The sequence below is a fragment of the Bos indicus genome, chromosome 4 (genome assembly GCF_029378745.1).
Source record: "Bos indicus isolate NIAB-ARS_2022 breed Sahiwal x Tharparkar chromosome 4, NIAB-ARS_B.indTharparkar_mat_pri_1.0, whole genome shotgun sequence".
Classification (NCBI taxonomy): domain Eukaryota; kingdom Metazoa; phylum Chordata; class Mammalia; order Artiodactyla; family Bovidae; genus Bos; species Bos indicus.
In genome coordinates, this window is record NC_091763.1 from 105,678,298 (window position 1) to 105,699,659 (window position 21,362).

Genomic DNA, 21,362 nt, shown 5'->3' on the forward strand with positions numbered 1-21,362 from the left:
TCAGTAAAGAATCCATCTGCAATGCAGGAGACCTGGATTTGATCCCTGGGTCAGGAAAACCCCCTGGAGAATAACTGGCAACCCATTCCAGTATTCTTGTCTGGGAAATCCCATGGACAGAGGAGCCTGGCGGGCTACAGTCCATGGGATCACAAGGGTCGGACCGGACTTGGTGACTAAACCACCACCATTCTCTCATTTATCATTCCTGGGATTGGGAGTTGAACGTTAACAATGATTTAATCTTTTTTTTTTTTTTTAAATAACTTCTTTTCTTCAAGTGTTAACTTGAAGACAACTCCTATTTATCCTAAGTTGACAACTCCTATTTATCCTAAGTATTTGAAGTGCTTCACATCCTTAACTGAAAATGACCTATGTCTGGGCAGCTCTGTTGCCATAATCATATTAGGAATTTCTTTGTAAAGTACTCTACTCTATTTTATTCTGTATTCATTTAACTTTCTCTGATTAATTATTTTCTTTTCTTTCTGCAGGTCTGGCCTGGAAAAACTGTGTTTCCTGATTACACCAACCCTAAGTGTACTGCTTGGTGGACAAATGAATTTGAGCTTTTCCACAGTCAAGTAGAGTTTGATGGAATCTGGATTGTGAGTTCTTAACATTTTTTTCTCTTTCCCTAAAATTAATTTTTATTGAAGTATAGTTGCTTTACAGTGTTGTGTTAGTTGCTATTGTACAGCAAAGTGAATCAGCTTTATGTATACATACATCCCTTCATTTTTGTATTTCCTCCCCATTTAGGTCATCATAGAGCTCTGAGTAAATTTCCCTGAGCTATACAGTAGGTTCTCAATTATTATCTAGAGTTCTTAACATTCTGTTGAGTAGGCGGCTAACATTCAGACTGTGTATCTCTATGTCACTGAATCATGGAGCTCAGGGTCAAGAGGAGAGGAAAGCAAGAGTGGCAGTAATTCTAAGTATTCCCTCTCTTACTATTCAAATAATCTTACCAAGACAGGTAGCTTAGACTCAAAAGCAGATTGTTAGAACTGGAAGTAAACTCAGGAATCAGTTCTATCCAAGTCTGTGTGTGTTCAGTGGCTCAGTCGTGTCCGACTCTGTGCAACCCTATGGACTGTAGTCCGCCAGGTTTCTCTGTCCATGGGATTCTCCAGGCAAGAATATTGGAGTAGATCACCATGCCCTCCTCCAGGGGATCTTTCTGACCCAGGGACTGAACCTGGGTCTCCTGCATTGCAAGCAGATTCTTTACCATCTGAGCCACCAGGGAAGACATTGTTATTGTCACAAAGTAACTGAATGGTTCAACGGCCAGTTCAGGGCTCTTTCATTTGGACAAGTTGAATACACTGACCAGAGCCAGAGTACTCAGGTGTGGACAGAACTGTGGCTACAGAACAGACAAATGTCTCATAGACTAATATCGAATGAAAACCAATGCAGAGCCGGAGGTGTTCAACACAATTTAGGGAGTGTTAGCATTGAAATTCTTTCTATTTATAAGGGAAAGGTAGAAAATGCAAACAGAAGAGCTAAACAGATGAGAAGAGTGAAAATGATATCAACCAAGGGCATCTGCTATCAGTATTTCCGTGTGCATCTTTACAGACCTCTCAGTTGCACAGCTGTGGGTACCTGCTTATTCACTCACTCTCTCTGCAATATGTTTATATATGCAAATGCATTTATATATGTGTACATTCATAGCTATATTTGCATATCTAGAGAATGCATCAATATAAGTTGATTTATATGGGATCATATAAATTGAAATATGATTCACCTAATATTGGGTTGGCCAAAAATTTCATTCAGGTTTTTCTGTAAGATGTTATGGAAAAACCCAAATGAACCTTTGGCCAACCCAATATTTTGAGAAATATTTCAGTTTAAATGATTGAAGACATATGTCATTCTGAAGGGATTTTAACAACTTTCTCCACAAAGCCTTCAATGGGTAGGGAAGACAGGGCAGGACCATCTGTTTCTCTCTTTAACCTAAGGACCTCTTTAGAAAAGAAATGTGTAGAATTATTTCTCTGAGTCCTTAAAAAAAAGACACCATCTGTAGAACATATGAAGAAATGTTATTCTTTCTTAATAGTTTTTGCTCTTTGTCTTGTAGGATATGAATGAAGTTGCCAACTTTGTGGATGGCTCAGTTTCAGGATGTTCCACGAGCAATCTAAATTATCCCCCATTCACTCCCAGTAAGCATTGATTAGTCTGATTAAAGTGGCAACACATATCTCATATTTTAAATTCATAAGGATAGATATGAACAACCTGCTGAGGGTCTTTGTACATAAATTGCATAGAGGAAGGAAAATGTGGGTACCATATAAAGAAAACCAGAGAAGAAAATCAAAACACCCTGCTTTCTTAGATGAGGCATAAATTCAAAAGGGGCAACCTAGTCCTTCTGCTTACATCTGAGCTGTTTCTAGGGGAAAGTCAGGAGAAGATATGGTACAGAAACCAGAGGCTAGCAGTTAGTTCATTCTGCTCTCAAGTGTGGACCCAGAGAGGTCAGGGCTTACCAGAGAGAGACCAGATAACTAGGTTTGGTCTTCAGATGAAGTCAAGTTTGGTCAAGTCAAGAGAGTGAAGAAGAGATTTGGATGACAGGATGAGAGGAAGCCAGAACCCATGGCTTGGGAGGACAAAGTCAGTGTCAGTGAATAGAATGCTAGAGAGATCTGATTGAACTTTGACCAATAGCATCTCCCAGGGTGTGGTCCTAGGATCACAGCATTTGTTGTATTTTGAAGAAAACTAGAGGCTCACAGAGAAATAGTATCTTGATTAAGAAAGGAATAAACTGCTAAAATTATAGCATCTTTTGAAGACTTCTAATCTAAGATCATGGCATCCGGTCCCATCACTTCATGGCAAATAGTTGGGGAAACAGTGGAAACAGTGGCTGACTTTATCTTTCTGGGCTCCAAAATCACTGCAGATGGTGATTGCAGCCATGAAATTAAAAGACACTTACTCCTTGGAAGGAAAGTTATGACCAAACATAGACAGCATATTAAAAAGCAGAGACATTACTCTGTCAGCAAAGGTCTGTCTAGTCAAGGCTATGGTTTTTCCAGTGGTCATGTATTGGGCTATAAAGAAAGCTGAGTGCCAAAGAATTGATGCTTTTGAACTGTGGTGTTAGAGAAGACCTTTGAGAGTCACTTGGACTGCAAAGAGATCCAACCAGTCCATCCTAAAGGAGATCAGTCCTGGGTGTTCATTGCAAGGACTGATGTTGAAGCTGAAACTCCAATATTTTGGCCACCTGATGTGAAGAGCTGACTCATTTGAAAAGACCCTGATGCTGGGAAAGATTGAGGCCAGGAGGAGAAGGGGGTGACAGAGGATGAGATGGTTGGATGGCATCACCGACTCAATGGACATGGGTTTGGGTGGACTCCGGGAGTTGGTGATGGACAGGGAAGCCTGGTGTGCTGTGGTTCATGGGGTCGCAAAGAGTCGGACACGACTGAGCAACTGAATTGAACTGAATCTGACAAGAAAATAGGAAATTGTAACAAATGGATCAAGACTAAACAGTGAGGGACTTAGATGGGAGGCTTCATTCTTTTGCTGATGGAAATTACTAATATTTTAGTAATGGGAATAGGGCAGTCAAATGGTTTTGGAAATACTGATCTGGCATTATGTGTGCTTCTAATATGAATTAGAAAGTCGATAGATCAGAGGTAAATAAGCCATTAAGGAAATGATTGCAATAGTTAAGATCCAAAGTAATTTGGATCTGAACCAGAGTGGTGTGAAGGGAGCAGAGAAGATTGGATGAATGAAAGACAGTTTGGTCGATCATCCTTTATAGTATCTGGTCAACAGAGAGAAGGGATAGAAATTTATTTTTAATAAATATTTTTGTTCTTGGATCACTCAGCTAAGTCTGCAGACTTCAGATTTAACTTCAAATCTAACTGGACCCACTTACTTCTAAGTTCTTGTTTCTGGTCACCTGAGCACCCAGGTGGGAGGATGTGTGTGGGTGTCAAGTCAGCCCAATTGTTTTGCATAACAGAGAAACTACTGTGTATATAGCTCTCTGATTGTGCGGATGGTGTATGTCCACTTCCAAGGTGGCCATAAAATTGCCTGCTCGGGGAGCCGCCTTGTCTGGTGATAGTTGAGAAACGGGGAATGTGTAGCTCAGGCTGTCATTGACCGAACCCTCTTTTGTCGCAGAAATCCTGGATGGGTACCTGTTCAGCAAGAGCATCTGCATGGACGCAGTGCAGCACTGGGGGCAGCATTACGACGTCCACAATCTGTACGGCTACTCCATGGCCATCGCCACTGCAGAGTAAGGCCATTATCACGTGGGCTCAACACATGATCAGAGAGACTTAATACATGACCAGATTCTTAGTCTTGTCAGATTCCAGGTGCTACTATTATTTTTTAGAACTTGGCAAGATAAGTAAGGCTGTTGTTATTGAATGAATAAAGAAAATCCTGGGTACATAGATAAGAAAGTGAAAATGCAAGTGCAAATCATTCAGTCGTGTCCGATTCTTTGCAACCCCGTGGACTATACAGTCCATGAAATTCTCCAGGCCACAATACTGGAGTGGATAGCCTTTCCCTTCTTCGGGGGATCTTCCCATCCCAGGGATTGAATCCAGGTATCCTTCATGGCAGGTGGATTCTTTACCAGCTGAGCCATAAGGGAAACCCAAGAATACTGGAGCGGGTAGCCTATCCCTTCTCCAGCAGATTTTCCCGACCCAGGAATTGAACTGGGGTCTCCTGCATTGTAGACAGATTCTTTACCAACTGAGCTATCAGGGAAACCCAAAGGGAGGAAGGAAGCTAATAAATATTTATGGAATGTATATAATGAAAGAAAGAATGAATACATGCATGAATGGAAAATTGGAAGAAAGAAAGGGAAGTAACCCGACCAAGGTCAAACAGCTAATAAATTGTAAGAGCAAAGTTTGGACTCATTTCTGCACGAGTCCAAGGTTTCATGTATTTTCCTCTCTGCCATACTCTATAGACTGGTGTACGGAGTGTTAAGTAACTTACAGACTTCATGTGCTTTGGGATTTTAGGTACCAGCTCAGTATCCTTGTACTGAAATTTGATTTTATGGAGTTAATGATGTACATAGAATGCCTAAAACAAAATAAAATATAAACATACCCAGTGGGGCAGTCTGCTCCCCATAGCTAATCTAGCCCTACAGGAGAGAACTAGAAGAAAAGAGTAGGGTATTAACTTGAGAGCTTCAATGGCATCACATTAACCTCTGGGCTAAGACTCACTAAGGTCACACATTGACTCTCTCTCTCCCTTTCTAGAACTGTCAAGACTGTGTTCCCCAACAAGAGAAGCCTCATTTTAACCCGTTCTACATTTGCGGGTTCTGGCAAGTTTGCAGCCCACTGGCTAGGAGACAATGCCGCCACCTGGAGCGACCTTCGATGGTCCATCCCTGGCATGCTTGAGTTCAACCTGTTTGGTATCCCAATGGTGAGTCCACACGGCAGTCCCCAGAATGCCTCATTCTAGATGGCTTCCAAATAATAAACCTTCCCTCCTCTGCCCTCCGCAGCCCAGGGCTAAGTGTCTGGTGAGCACTGTTCTATCTACATTAGTATGACACTGATACCACGACATTCTTTACTGTACTGCCTTATAAAAATAGAAGCTTGATACCACCTTGAAGTGGTATCATTGGAACATTTTTTTTTTAATTAAAGTACAACCTACATGTGAAAAAGTGCACATATCTATAAGGTTACAGATGAGGATTTTCACAAATGAAACACATCTGTGTATTTTGCATCCAAATGAGGAAGCACAACACTATCAGCATCCTAGAGATGGCTTTGGGATCTTTTAGTTAAATTCGACATATCTATTTATTGAGCTCTTACTCTGAGCAAAGTATTGAGCTAGGCGTACATGAAGAGAAACATACATATAGTAATGGAAACACCTTCCTTCCCTCCCCGCCAAGTTTATACACAAGCTCACACACATAATTATGGCAAGCTAGGGTAATAGTGCCAACAGGAACATATAATTTAAATGTTAAAAGAAATCATGAGAAAGGGAATTTTCAACTCTAATAAGATTACAAGAAACAAGGGGAGTCACGGGAAGAAGTCAATAGTGACTTCATAAAGAAGATGGCACTTGAGTTTAACCTTAAAAGGGGGAATGTTTATCAGACTAACGGTTAGGGGAGATCATCTTAAGACTGAGAAATAAACTTGAACAAGACCAGCAAGAGGGAGCATTTGATGTATCTGTAAGGATGGTTATGTAGGACTGGAATGAGAAATGATGCTGGAAAGGTGAGTTGCAGCCAGTTACCATGAGTTACCAGGAGGACAAGCAGTAGGAGACACTGGATATTTTTGAAGAGATGAATGACCTGATTAGATTTAGCCATTGGAAAATTAATTGTGCCAGTGCTGTGGTAAAAGTGATAATATCAACAGTATTTCTAGTTACTATTCACCAAAAAGCTATTGTACGTCACATGTTTTACTTATATTGTCTCATTTACTAAAACCCTAGAGTGCCTGCTTTAATAAAATGAGGAAACTGAGGCACAGAGGGTTGAGTAACTCATTTGAAGTCACCTGGCAGTAAGGCGTGGACACGGGACCCAGCCCAATTCCATCACACTGCATTCGCCTTCTCAGGGAGAGGTCAGCCAAGCTGGGTTGGCAGGTCTTCGGTAGAAAGCACAGCCCAGGAGCAGGGGCAGCAGTGGAAGTGAGGCCCACGTGCTCTCACTGTCTGTGTGTCCTTCCAGGTGGGCGCTGACATATGTGGCTTTATGCTGGATACTTCTGAAGAGCTCTGCAGACGGTGGATGCAGCTGGGAGCGTTCTATCCATTTTCCAGGAATCACAATGGCCAAGGCTACAAGGCAAGTTAGTCTCCCAGGAGACATGATCAAAATAGACTTGGCGTTCAGTAGGACTGGATCTACCTTCATCCTCACCTGGAAATCTGTTGAGCCAGCCTCCTCCCTGGTGCTTCACTTAGGCTAACTGGGACCACTGTTTGCAATTGACCAGAACTCCTGGTGTGCCATTACAATGCTCTGTTGCCGTGGCTGCTGCTATTTCTGCTGCAGCAGTCAAAGAAATGGCAAGTCTGTGAAGGTTTTCAATCAAACCTCTAGACACATTATCTATGTTACTCATTTTGAATAAAAATGAGGAAATACTTCAGATATTTAAATGGAGTCTACCAAGAGAGAAGAGCTTCCCCAATGACTCAGCAGTAAAGAATCCACCTGCCAATACAGGAAACACAGAAGACTCAGGTCTGATCCCTGGGCTGGGAAGATCCCCTGGAGGAGGAAATGGCAACCCACTCCAGTATTCTTGCCTGGAAAGAATCCCATGGACAGAGGAGCCGTGGGGTTGCAGAGTCAGACACGCCTGAGCAACTAAGCAAGCATGCACTGCCGAGAGAGCACCCCTAGAATGAACGAGGGGGAGGCCTTACAGGGTGAAGAGCATCCACTGACTGGGTGAAATGAACTCTCTTTTCTCAACCCTATTGCTCAGAAGCAAAGTTGCAAGGTAGCTCCAGGTCTGGCAGGAATAAAACTCTTAGTTGCGATGAATAGAGTCTGGTTTCTGCAGATCCTTCTGAGGTAGATGGGCTCCAGGCTAGGCATTTATCACTCCTGTTTGCATTTTCTGAGGAAGGAGGCAAGTGGACTCCAGGCTAGGTATTTACAACCTAGGCTAGGTATTTACAGGCTAGGTTTTTACAGCCTCCGATTTGCACTTTGAGATAGAAAAAAACCAACCAAACAAGAACAGGGTAAATAGTCAGACGGGGCACTTTTTAACTGTCGTGGCAGGAACAGAGAGGAGTCAAACCCTGCCTGAGTAAAGGATCAAGGTCATTTCCCCTCCCTGGGGCAAGGGAAACACTGCACATGTGCAGGAAGGCTCTTTGGGGATCAAAAAGAGGGTGTACCACCCCAGAATAGGTGATGCTAAGGCCCCCCATAGGACTGGACTTTTTCCCCATCTTGGGAAGAAGTTGCACATTGCATGTTGGGGAGGGTCTTAGGACAGGTCAGAAGTGGAAAAAGAAACCAGATAGTTGGCCAAAGGTAAACAAAGACCCAGAAGAACTGCCGCATATAAATGACTTAACCACCTGTTCACTGAGCCCCTCCTCCATCTGGGGGCGGCGGGGGGTGGGGGGGGGTGATGCCCACACCCTTTGTATCCAGGTATGCCTCTCTGCCTTGCTTCTGTCTTAATTAAACAGGCTGTTTCTCTGTGTGCGCTCACACTTGTGCTGTCTCTAATAATAAACTTTGCACCTGCTTTTATGGTTCGCCTCCTTGAAACATTCTTGCTTTCAAACAGAGGCAAGAGCCTGGGAAAATTTGCTTCTTGCCTCTAACCCTTGCTGGTCTAGTGGCTAGGATTACTGGTTTTGATTCAGGTCACCCAGGTTCAATTCCTGAGCGGGGAACTCACAGCTCACTGCTGCTTCTCCGAGATCAAAACCAGATGACAACTACCACCTCTTGTTTCTTCCTAGGCCCAGGATCCAGCCTCTTTTGGCACCGACTCACTGCTGTTGAATTCCTCCAGGCACTACCTGACCATCCGCTATACCCTTCTGCCCTATCTCTACACACTCTTCTACCGTGCTCACAGCCGCGGGGACACCGTGGCCAGGCCCCTTCTGCATGAGTAAGTTTGTCTAATCCACAGGAATTTTATCAATACAACTGGGTGAAACTGACTGTATCATCAAATGGAAGTGGGAAAATTAAAACAATCCAGTTAATCAGATATATTTTTTCAACTTGAATAATCATTTGGCATTTACAATTCTATTACTGCCTATATGTCAATGCTATTTTAAGTATATTTAAGTGGTATAGCCTTATCCCTTTGGGAACGAGAAGTGTTCTAAAAGTCATGGGAGTTGGGGTCTTTGTTCTCCCAACTAACTCCATACCTTAGACAAATCATTTAAGTTCTTTCTTCCTTAGCTTCTCTGAAAGTCCCAGTCTTTGCGACCCCATGGACCATACACAGTCCATGAAATTCTCCAGGCCAGAATACTGGAGTGGCTAGCCTTTCCCTTCTCCAGGGGATCCTCCCAACCCAGGGATGGAACCCAGGTCTCCCACGTTGTGGGCAGATTCTTTACCAGCTGAGCCACAAGAGAAGCAATTGTCCCCTACCTCTGGTATCTAACGCCTGATGATCTGAAGTGCAACTGATGTAATAATGATAGAAATAAAGTGCACAATAAATGTAACGTGTTTGAATCATCCTGAAACCAGCACCCCTTCCTCCCAAGTCCATGGAAAAACTGTCTTCTATAAAACTGGTCCCTGGTGCCAAAAAGGTTGGGGACCATTGATTTAAAGGCTTTGATATCTTGGAGCTGATGGTCGCTTTTGTAGTGCACCCTGTTTGGGCTCTAGGAATGAGCCTGTCATTTACACACTGATAAGAATACTACTATGCAGGATTTCCAGAAATCAGAATTTTTATCTTCACCCAATGAGTATCTAATTTGACTCTAACAAAGAGCACTTTTAAGAGACTCTCCTTAGGGTCGCTTAGTATGAACTGATGCCTCAACAGATTAGCCAGCAGGTATCTCTGGGGTCTTCAGGCAATCCTGTTTTGGGGCTGGAAGCAGCTGTGAGGAAATACTCACTAGGTAGAGATTTGTACTAGGAGAGGGTGTGTCCTTGCTTCCGAGATGATGCTGTGGGGCCCTCTAGTGGCTGCAGAATGAGTAGCTCTGTGGTGGGGTTGGCGTTCTGAGTGGCCCCAGCAGCATCAGGAGAAGGAAGCCATGTTCAGAAACTGAGGATTGAAATGATGCTGGGAAGCTTATGTGGAGCTAGCCGGCTTGAGACAGAGGCTGTGGTTTAGGTGGGGACCCTGCCTCAACTGGCCTTCCCGGGTAGCTCAGTGGGTAAAGAATCTGCCTGCAGCGCAGGAGATGGGGGAGATTCGGATTCATTCCCTGGTTCAGGAAGATCCCCTGGAGGAGGGCATGGCAACCCACTCCAGTGTTTCTGCCTGGAGAATAGTATGGACAAAGGAGCCTGGCGGGCTACAGTCCATAGGGTGGCAAAGAGTCGGACACGACTGAAGCGACCCACAAAAACAAAGATATTAGGTTGAACTCCAGTATTCTTGCCTGGAGAATCTCAGGGACAGGGGAGCCTGGTGGGCTGCTGTCTATGGGGTTGCACAGAGTCGGACACGACTGAAGCGACGCAGCAGCAGCGTTTGCTGTTAATTAGATCAAAGCCTCAGTTTGGACATAGAATTCAACCAGTTTTATTGATTGGCTTGTACGTGATTCATTCTAACAGTTTTGAGCACAGATGTTCTGAAAGCCAAATACCTGGATATTGGAGGATATACTTGCTGGTAATCAATGGGGACATCTTTGAGGTCTATATTGGTCACATCACAATAAAAAAAAATAGAATCTAGGTCTCATTTATTAAAATTAACAGAATAATTTTACACTCTACAAATAAAGAGACTTTTTCTTGTCAAAATCAAAACACAGTTAATTCCCTTATGTTTCTGACATTTTAGGCTTCGGGTATTATATTATTATAATATATATTATGATATATATTTATTCTTGTGGGTAAGGGTTTGCTATCTCCTGGAATTATCTGTTAAAATGCAGGTATCCTAAAAGAGAAAAGAGTAAAGTTTTTAATTGTTGTTTTTTTTTTTTTTTGGAAGGAGGGTGATCAGATCCAATTCTTTTTGGATAGTCAGCTGAAGTTTTCAAATATCCTGCTTGTTGTATTTTTGAAGGGAGATATGGCAAATAGGATTATAGCCTGGAACCTGCCCAGCACAAGTACTGAAATAGGAATTTCTGTCCAAATCAGGGGAAGCATAGGAGGGTACAGAGGCTGAGAAATTGGGTCTGCCTGCAGGAGTGCGGGGAGAGCTAGGGATTGAATAGGGGTCACAGAATAGTTGGGAGAATTTGCCCCAGGCAGGGAGCCTGCAGGTTTTAGACAGGCTTGGGGGAGAGCCGCCAGAAAGCTCTGGCCCAGATCTCAGGGAAGATTTCTCCATGTCTAGGTTCTACCAGGACAGCAACACCTGGGATGTGCACCAGCAGTTTTTATGGGGGCCCGGCCTCCTCATCACTCCAGTCCTGGATGAGGCAAGTGTTCCCACAGAGTAACCATGGCGATCTCTGCTTTTGTTCAGGCTAACTCCAAACTCCTCCCTTCTTGCAACCATGTATCTTCTTCCTATTCCCAAACCATCTCCTACATGCCTGGCTGGGGCAGCCTTAAAGGCAGTGTGCTGGAGTTTGGGGAAGACGGGTACACATTTTTGTCTCTAGGAGTCTTTTGTCCTTGACCAAGTTTCCAATCAATGTAGAAGCATCTATGGGTGACTCTGGGATCAAGAACGGTCCTATGCATTGTCAGAGTCACCTAGCAGATCATAACTTGCTCCGTGATGGAGAGACAGGATGGAGCAGTGCCCTAGCACTCATTCTAAGGTCAGGCTGACCTTGGTGTTGGTTGTCACCTCTGCCACTTGGCACCAGTGACATCTGGGGGAAATGACAGGCTAGTTCCTCAGCTGTGAGGTGAGATAACAATAGCCCGTATCACTGGGGACTCTTGGGGAGGTTAAATGAGGTATACAGTGTAAACCTGGAACTGTTATTTTATCACAACATGTGTTTCAGTATTATTATTCTTCTTCCTAATGTGATTCCACCTGGGGTTTTTCTTTGAGTTGCCAAGTTATCGCCTCTATTAGAAGAAAAGCATGAGTTGATAACAGAGAAAAGAAAGGCCATGTATACATTCTCAGTACACATTGAAGAATTTCCCTAGGGAATGCTAAGAAATCCATTTTTTTTTTTCTCCTTCAGAGGCTGGGCCATGAAGGACAAGGTTTTGTTTTAATTTCAGGGTGCAGAGAAAGTGACCGCATACATGCCTGACGCTGTCTGGTATGACTATGAGACTGTAAGTAGCTTTGACTTTTCTCCACTTTTCAAGCTGCATAGACAGGATACCTCTAGGCAGAGAGAAACATTTACCTGTGTACTGAGGAATGTTTCTGCCGTGCTTCCAGTAGTAATTTCACAGCTGAGTCAATAAAGTGAGCCTAGGTCACTTGACATCAGTCATGATGAAATCTGAAAAAGATACTTCCATGTACTTTATTCAGCAATAAAATTTAGACGGAAGTAGAAGGTCTCATGGGCAAATACTGGGGCCAGTAGACAAATTGAGCCTGGTTTTGAGCCAGATTCTTATTTAGCACGCTCAATTCCCACAATGTATGTCAAATAGCCTCAGCGAGACATTGTGTTCCCCCAAGCCCTCAACTGATTCCAGAACCTGTTGTTATTAAATTCTTTCCCTTTTCTTGTTTGATTGCCTGGCTAGACAGCAATTCAGCTAGGTGGGAGAAGGAGACAGCTGTAAGTAAGTCAGCGTGTGGTTAAGAGGTGACCTGTGCATGTGGACGTGTTTGAGTTGTCTGTGTGCCTCAGGGGGGCCAAGTGAGATGGAGGAAGCAAAAAGTGGAGATGGAACTTCCTGGAGACAAAATTGGACTTCACCTGCGAGGAGGCTACATCTTCCCCACGCAGCAGCCAGCCACAACCACGGTGGCCAGGTACAGTGTGGCCGGGGGTTTCCGTCATTTCTGTTCCCATCTGTTGTCTACGTAGAAGAGGCTGATGCATTGCATGGACTGTGGGGAGGAAGGGCATTTGTGTGTGTGTGTGTGTGTGAGGTCATCAAACTCTGTCCCTAGATTTCCCTAGGCTTCTTCTGGAGAAGCTGTGATTTAGAGCTGCATCCAGATGGATTTTCAAAGACCTGAATCTCTGTCCTTCCTTAACCCTTCTGACTTTCTCTTCGAAACATACGGACATCTGCAGTGGTGAACCTTCCTAGTTTTCCTAGAACCATTTCAGTGTTAGCCCTGAAAGTCTCATGTTTTGGGGAACATCTCTATTCCGGGTAAAGGAGGTCTGTTGATCTCCCCAGCTGCCTTAATTGGACCATCATTCCACTGTGCTATGCTCCGGACACCCCATTTCTAGGGAGTTGGGTCCATTTCCACTCCCCTATAATTTCAGTTTCCTGTTCCTTTCTTTCCATGAGCATCTTGTGATGCAAAACAGTGTTCAATAATTATTTCCTGTGCAGTTCAAATCTCCTTCATGTCATTACTTTCTCCTTGATGATTTTGATTCTCAAATTATACATTCCATCGGATACTAAAGAGACTCATATTCATATTCATGTCTCTAAATTATTAGCTTATTAGCTTTTAATAGGGAATTTTTTTGGAGGTTAGGAACCCTTTTCTTTTGAACATTCCTTCCTACCATAATTTTTCAAATTTTGACTTTGTAATACTGATGGAAAATATTTATACACCCAGTACCACCTGCTTTCTTTTTCTTTATTCAGCTTTATGCTGTTCTGCGTACTGGTACCAAAACTGTCTTTCCAAAATGAGGATATCAACTTATTGCTTCCCAGGTTAAACTCCAAAATCTGTCATTAGCAGAGTGTTAAAGGCCACATAATCTGGTTTCAAGTTAACAAATGTGTCTCCTGACACATCTTGCTACACATCTTTAGATTAGCAATTCCAAAAATCTTGTTATTCTCCAAACATACTCACCTCTTTCCCTGCCTTTGGGCTTCTCTATTTATTGTCCTTTTCAACATTCTTTGCCTGATACATTCTTTTTTTTTTAATTTTATTTTATTTTTAAACTTTACAAAATTGTATTAGTTTTGCCAAATATCAAAATAAATCCGCCACAGGTATACATGTGTTCCCCATCCTGAACCCTCCACCCTCCTCCCTCCCCCTACCATTCCTCTGGGTCGTCCCAGTGCACTAGCCCCAAGCATCCAGTATCGTGCATCGAACCTGGAGTGGCATGATCTGTCAAATTAAACTCAGATTTCTTCTGTGGGAAATCCTCCCCCAAAACTCCAGCACAGGGAGTGCTGCTACTTGCAGCTTTCTGCTTATTATTTATACTTTCTTACTGCTTAGCTAATTTTCCCCCCTTCTTAACATTGTTAAGTATTTCAATCATAGTTACTTTATACTTTGCAGCTGAGATTTCTAGTCTCTGAAATTCTTAGTAGACTCGTAATAAATCTCTTGTTAGTTGCTTTTGCCATCTATCTTTCATGCTGGCTAGTTACCTTATGTGTTTAGTAATTTTTTTGTTTTTCAAATGTGGTGACTGCGAGAATCCAATTATAGGTCTTATTCCTTCAGAGATGATTAGCCTTCTTTTCGGTTGCAAACGAGGATTGCTGTCACCTTGGGTTTCACATTAGCAACCTTCAGGTGTCTAATTTATCTGAACCAAGTAATGTTTTAGTGGATGAGTCCTTCAGGCTATTGGCTTCCCAGGGGGCCCAGTGGTAAAGAATCTGCCTGCCAATGCTGGAGATTGCAAGAGATGTGGGTTTGATCTCTGGATCAGGAAGATCCCCTGGAGTAGGAAATGGCAACCCACTCCAGTATTCTTGCCTGGGAAATCCCAAGAGAAGCCTGGCGGGTTATAGTCCATGGGATCACAAAGAGTTGGACAGGACTGAGCAACTAAGCATGTACATACATCTTCAGAGTATATGGCAGCCTCCAGCATATCTGGCTACTATAATGCTAGAAATATCAGTATGGACTCCTGAAAGGATTTTAACTTCTGTGCCACTCAACCTTCTGCTTTGATTATTTGGTAAATATGTTTAATATTTCTTACAATATTTAAGGTCATCAGTGGAACTGTGGTCTGTTTGGTTTTGTATCTCTTAGACTTCCTACCATTGAAAGTTACTCAGTTTGTGTGTGTTGAATGAAAGCAAGTGCCTTTGTTGATAATGGAATCTGGCTTCCTCAGGGCACAGTGGAAGGCTGAACTGTGAAAGAATACAGTAGGGGATGTAAAGGGTGCAGCAGGAGCCAGAAATTGGGAGGTGGTTTAGGGGAGGATGAAATAGGGAGAGATTTTCAAATGCAGTTGCTCTTCCTTTCTCTGTCTCTATGTCCATATATTTCAGCATCTTTTGAGTGGTTTCGTGTGTTTCATTTTCTAAGTGGGGGTCCCCAACCTCCAGGATCTAATGCCTGATGATCTGAGGTGGAGCTGATTTAGTAACAATAGAAATAAAGTGCACAATAAATGTAATGCACTTGAATCATCCCCAAACCGCCTGTCTCACTCCTGCTCCATGCAAGTTGTCTTTCACGAAACTGGTCCCTGGTGCCGAAAAGGTTGGGGACTGCTGTTCTAAGTTATGTAGCAAATAATTAGAATGTTTCCTTTTTCTGTCTCAAAATGAACTGAAAATAATCAAGTTAGGAAAATTGTCCTCATACAGATGGATTCTATTGTATTTTCTTGGTTTCTTAGTCAACGTGGTTCTTAGGCAGGGAAAAAAATATGTCCTCCTGACTTCAGTGAATACTTCCCCTGCATGTATCAGCTATAAAATAATTAGGCTGAACCAATTATCATCTAGGATTTCTCTTCTAATAGTCTGTATTCAAAATAATAAGAGCATTAACAGCTTTTATTGTAGCAATTCTGGTGATTAAATTCTTGCCTCCTACATAGATGTTTCTCGCCAGTGTTTGGCGTATTTCTGTCTCCTGTGACACTAGTGATTCTGGAAAATGATGCCCCTGTAGATTTTGCCTTTGTGCCTGAAGACGAGCAGAGCCATCTGCTGCTAGGAACCTTTCCCACTTGAAATCTGATGGAATCCTTCACAGCTCATTTAGCAAAATTCTTTGAGCCCCAAGTCTTTGGCTCTCACATAAATCTTGTTTCCCACAGTCGACGGAACCCTCTCGGTCTAATCATTGCCCTGGATGAGAACAAAGAAGCAAAAGGCGAACTTTTCTGGGATGATGGGGAAACAAAAGGTGAGCACCACATTGGGGTTTCCAGACGTCATCTTTGAGTTTCTCCTGCTGCTCATTCAGTGGTGGGAGTCAGCTCACCAGGCACTGCAGCGTTTATCACCCGAGAGAAGAATTCTGGGTTTGGTTGTGCAGTTTAGGAATAGTGGTAGATGAAAGGATGGTAGATGCTTTCCTTGGATGGAAGGAAAACTCCCCTCCATCTCTTAGAATTCTCCCACTGGCCAGCTATATTGTATATATATATAGGCTCTCATTTGATTTTCAATCAGCCCCTGAAATATGTTTTCAAGGCTGTTTCTGCCATTCAGTACATTTTCCTTCACTCCAAATGCTTATGAACAAGCATGGAGGACATGTAAAACATGCCCATGCTAGTGAAGCAGTGAGAGGACACTTTCCTAGTGCACCTGCATCTAGCCATACTTCTCAGCTCATTTGTCTGTCTCCAGTCACTAAGAATTCTTGTGGCTGAAGCTTAGGAAGCAGATTCACTGGAGGCATATGCTTTGGAAGCACTTGGGAGGGAGGGAACCCTTTCAAGGTTAAGGTAGGAAGGAAAAGAGAAAACAGTGGCTCAGCCTTGGAAACTCCATCTATAATCTGTCATTCTCAACATGAAGCTCTGTTACTGAGTCCAAGCTTGCTCTGCTTGCCACATGACAGGCCAATAAATTGGAGACGAGGTGTTGAGGCAAAGAATAAGGACTTTATTCAGAAAATTGGCAAATAGAGAAGATGGCAGACTAATGTCTCAAAATAACCACATATCAAGGTCTGGATGTCAGGTTCTTTTATAGATTAGAGGATGAGGAGGTGAAGAAGTCAAAAGATTCTAAGTCTTACACTGAGCTCCTGGAATGGCCAGCCTTGGAGAGGGGGTATGTTAATTTCTTCCTTCCTGCAGCTGTTCACAGGCGGTTAGGGTAAGGATGTCTCCCTGAACAAAGGCACTTTGATTTAACATTTAGGAGTAGGGCAGGGTTCCCCGAGGCAGGCCATTATGTATAGACAGTATCCTTTTAATGAACAAAAGCAATGGGAAACAGAGGTTAAAGTAAAGGAAACAGATCCAACTTGTAGTCAGGTTTTCTTCTTCCCTGTAACAGCTTCAAGGAGCACCAGGATGAAATCTGTTTTTCTGTATTGGGCAGAGTCTGACTTGCCCTTCTCTTCCTTTCAGATACTGTGGCCAACAACCTTTATCTCTTATGTGAGTTCTCCGTCACCCAAGTGAGTAGTATATTTTTATGAATCTTAAGTGTGAGCTTTGGTCTGATGATTAGCTCCTATCTGTTTGTGTATATGTGTATTTGTAGCTTCATTTATAACAATAGGGGGACACATTTCTGTTTATGGCTTAATGTCCAATAATTGGATTATCTATGTTAGTAAAAAGAGGCGATGATACAGATAAATCAAAGCAGTCAGTCTTTTAAAATGAATTTTCAAAAAATTCCTTTGTGTGTGTATGTGTTTCTCTCACCCTTCTTCTCCCTGCCTCAGGGGAAAAATAAGTTTGTATTGGAGCGCATATTAGTAGAGAAAACTAAGAAGCATTCAGGGCCATTTGGGTAGCTGGTCTAGGACAGACTATTTGAATGACTTGAGCATCTGTGTATTCAAGGCAGATCTTTGTGTTTAATTGTTTTGCAGAACCGCCTGGAGGTTAAGATTCTGCAATCAACCTACACAGACCCCAATAATTTAGCATTTAAAGAAATTAAAATCCTTGGAACCCAGGAGCCTAACAAGGTTACAGTGAAACAGAACGGTGTTCCAATTCAAGTTTCTCCTAATGTCACTTACGATTCCAACCTACAGGTAAATAGCTTAGATGTTCTTCCTTGCCAAGGTTGCATTGGTTCCTAAAGGACCAGGGCACACTCTGAAGTCAGAAGTGGGGAAGTTAGAGGGTTAGGATAGAAAAAAATAAAAGAGGGAGCCAGAGCTGGGATGAACAAGGAGGCTGCTGAGATACTGGGAGGGAGTAAACTGGTCCTTTCCTCTCTTTTCCCTTATCTGCCCCTCAGTCTTCTGTCCTCTCTGCCTGGAACAAAAGAAGAGCAAAGACAGGAGTCTGGGGAACAGGATTAGAGGAAAACTGGGTCTGAAAGCTGCCGATTGATTGGTGCTAGAAGGGTTGAGGTGGGATTCCCATTAATTTAAAATTTCAGATGCTTTTCTTTTTTTCTTTACTCTATAGAGCTAGATTCTCACTCCAACACATTCTTGGGAAATATTTTGAGTCAATGAATTTGATAAGCTTAGCTAATGCTACTTACTTGGTTAGGTGATAATAATAAAAGAATTTTTCATCGCTTTTAATGAGACAGTGTTCTTGAATAGGTTATTATCAATTCCTCTGAAATTTTAGCATTATGAGGGATCCTTTTCCCCAACACTGTTTTCTACAGGGGTTCAAGATAATCTGGGATAGGGAGCAGTGGGGTCATTATGGTTTGTGAGGAACCTTCCAAATTTGGAGACAAATAAGTAAATTTTGTCTTCTACTAAAATGATATATTGGTATCATTGGACATTTTGTCCTAACAACATACATTGAGTATGCATACGTTATAAAGTTAGAAATAATGTATTATATGACTGGTTATGTGTGCAGCAAAGTGCAAGTCCTTTGTAAGATGCTCATATGAAAATAAACTAATTACCAGTTTGATAAATAGATTAATAAATATACAAACAAAACAACTCTTTTATTATTTGAATTTGGGTGGTGGACAGGCAACCCAATCCTACCTTTAGGAAATGTTAACTTATGTTCTTTCCAATTTCATGTTCAAAGCTTAATGGAGTCATTGAGCAAAAGCTTTGGTGGCATTAGGTCTAGAGTTGGATCTTAAAGACGGTGCATCTGTGTAGAGATTTGTTCAGCTGCAAGTGACAGGGAACTCAGCAAAATGGTAGTTTAAACAAACTGGGATTTTTTTTCCCTTATGGTGTTGAGAGTTTAGGAAGTGCTCAGTTTCTGGCATTGGTTCAGTGCCTCAGGATTGTCAGTGTTGAGGTCTTTTCTTCTCTTGTGATTGGAAGTGATAGCTTAATTCCAATCACTCTTGCCTTGTTAGAAGAAAAAAATAAAAATTAAAACAAAGAAGGAGCTGGAAGGAAAAGGGAAAGGTGACGATGAAAGAAAGGGAGGGGTAGGCTGTTAAATCAAGAAAGAAACCCCTGGCCAGCCACTTCTGGTGGACTTGCACTCAGCTATGAATGGCTGCAGCTGTGTTACATGGATTGAAAAACAAAAAAGTTCTTCTTTGGGATGTTTGGTGTTCCAAACTGAAGTAGTAAGAAGGGAATTTTCCATTGGGCACATGGCTAGAAGTCTGTTTCACAAATGGGCACCATTATCCTAGAAAGGGCATTGGCATAGGTAAAGCAGTCAAGGTTGGGGTATTAGCATAAGCCAATCCTGGGACTAAGAAAAGCCTTTTGTTAGCCTGTGAGTCTGTATAACTGGAATAGGCAGGACCCACATCTGGAAGAGGGCCTAGTTTGGACAGATTAACTTGTGGTCAGCTTTTGGAGGGTCTTAGGTGCCAAACTAAGAAGGATGTGATCTGATTCTCAAAGGGTCTCCTATTGATCCTTGAATCAATATGCACCATTGTGAGACTGTTGTTCTGTGGTGGTTTTTGAGGTATAGGGAAATGCGAGATGAACGTAGACTGGGGAGAGACTGGAAGGATGATAATCCTTAGCGTGAGATTTTATGACTCTAGACAAATGAGAATTTTCACTATGGAAGTTACTATTTTACAAGGAGACAACCAGAAGAAAAACACATAGAAAAAATTAAATATTTGAATTAGTGAATGGAACTCAAAGAAAGTTTCATGTTTTGAGGCTCTGGGCTTGGACCAGTGAAGAGACTAGGATATTAAAAATGGAAGGAGATATGATTTTGTCTACTTATCAATTTTGTAATTGGTAAACTGAGACCCAAGGAATTTGAAAGAATCTGTCCAAGTTTCCTCAGTGGGATGGAGGGGAGAACCCAGGCCATATGATTCTTATTTCTCTGTTCTTGCCCCCACTCCAGACCTGTGGGGAATACTGGTTTCGGGGATGGAGGGCAAGAAGATGGGCTCAGCTGAGGATGACACCACATGCTTGTGTGTGCTGTGCTACAAGGGGGCTGTCAGGAAGAGAGTCTTCCTGACAAAATAAGGAAGAGGAAGAGGAGTCAGGGGAGGAGAGAAAAGGGTGATTACAGAAGGTTGTGGTTGACCTGATTCTTTTCAAAATGTTATGTACAAGATTCTGATAGAATTGCACCATTTTCCCTGTGGTTATTGGCTAACTCCTTGCACCCCACCCCGCTTCTCTTCATGGAAGCTCCAGTGCTATGTTACTTGGATTCCTGAGAGACTGGTCTGATTTTTACTTTCTTTCCTGAAAGAAATCTCATACCTTGAGTGGTCTTTGTCCTGAGGATGCATTTCCTTGATATTTCCCCATTCCTACAGGTGGCCCTTATCACAGAAATTGATCTTGTTCTGGGAGGAACATACACGGTGGAGTGGGATGTGAAGATAAGGGATGAAGAAAAAATAGACTGTTATCCAGATGAGACTGGTGTTTCTGCAGAAAACTGCACTGCCCGCGGTTGTGCCTGGGAGGTAACCATGCTGACGGTGTTAATATACATGAAAATCCTCTACACTTTGTTTAAATTGAAGCATAGTGGATTTACCATGTATTAATTTCTACTGTATAGCAAAATGATTATGTTATACATATATTAATATATGACTATCTTTTTCATGTTCTTTTCCATTATGGTTTATCACAAGGTATTGAATATAGTTCCCTGTGCTGTACGGTAGGACTTTGTCATTTATCCACTTCTGTACGGTAGGACTTTGTCATTTATCCACTTTCTATATGATAGTTTGCATCTGCTAACCCCAGACTCCGAGTCCATCCCTCTCCCACTTCCCCTTGGCAACTGTGAGTCTATTCTCTACATCTGTGAGTCTGTTTCTGATTTGTAGATAGGTTCATTGTGTCATGCTTTAGATTCCACGTATAGGTGGTATCTGTCTTTGTGGTATTCGTCTTTCTCTTTCTGACTTACTTCGCTAAGTATGATAATCTCTAGTTCCATCCCTGTTGCTGCAAATGGCATTATTTCATTCTTTTTTTATGGCTGAGTAGTATTCCATTGTGTCTATATATCACATCTTCTTCATCCACTTATCTTTCTGTGGACCTTTAAATTGTTACCATGACTTGGCTATTGCCAATAGTGCAGCTATAAGCTTTGGGGTACATGCATCTTTTTGAATTTCAGTTTTATCTGGATGTATGCCCAGGAGTGGGATTGCTGGATCCTACGGCAGCTCTGTCTTTAGTTTTTTGAGAAACTTT

General features: G+C 42.4%; 1 protein-coding gene across 8 annotated transcripts in view; it reads left to right on the top strand.

The window, feature by feature from the left end:
• MGAM (maltase-glucoamylase) overlaps nucleotides 1-21,362 on the top strand; it is a 96,870-nt gene that overhangs the window by 42,079 nt on the left and 33,429 nt on the right. For all 8 annotated transcript variants that reach the window (XM_070788281.1, XM_070788279.1, XM_070788285.1 and 5 more), the window contains 13 exons: nucleotides 498-611; nucleotides 2,114-2,198; nucleotides 4,204-4,321; nucleotides 5,325-5,496; nucleotides 6,794-6,910; nucleotides 8,560-8,714; nucleotides 11,109-11,193; nucleotides 11,963-12,019; nucleotides 12,553-12,677; nucleotides 15,883-15,971; nucleotides 17,152-17,201; nucleotides 17,625-17,792; nucleotides 20,459-20,611. In XM_070788281.1, coding sequence (XP_070644382.1) covers nucleotides 498-611; nucleotides 2,114-2,198; nucleotides 4,204-4,321; nucleotides 5,325-5,496; nucleotides 6,794-6,910; nucleotides 8,560-8,714; nucleotides 11,109-11,193; nucleotides 11,963-12,019; nucleotides 12,553-12,677; nucleotides 15,883-15,971; nucleotides 17,152-17,201; nucleotides 17,625-17,792; nucleotides 20,459-20,611 — 1,488 coding nt within the window. The remainder of the gene's footprint in view (nucleotides 1-497; nucleotides 612-2,113; nucleotides 2,199-4,203; nucleotides 4,322-5,324; nucleotides 5,497-6,793; nucleotides 6,911-8,559; nucleotides 8,715-11,108; nucleotides 11,194-11,962; nucleotides 12,020-12,552; nucleotides 12,678-15,882; nucleotides 15,972-17,151; nucleotides 17,202-17,624; nucleotides 17,793-20,458; nucleotides 20,612-21,362) is intronic.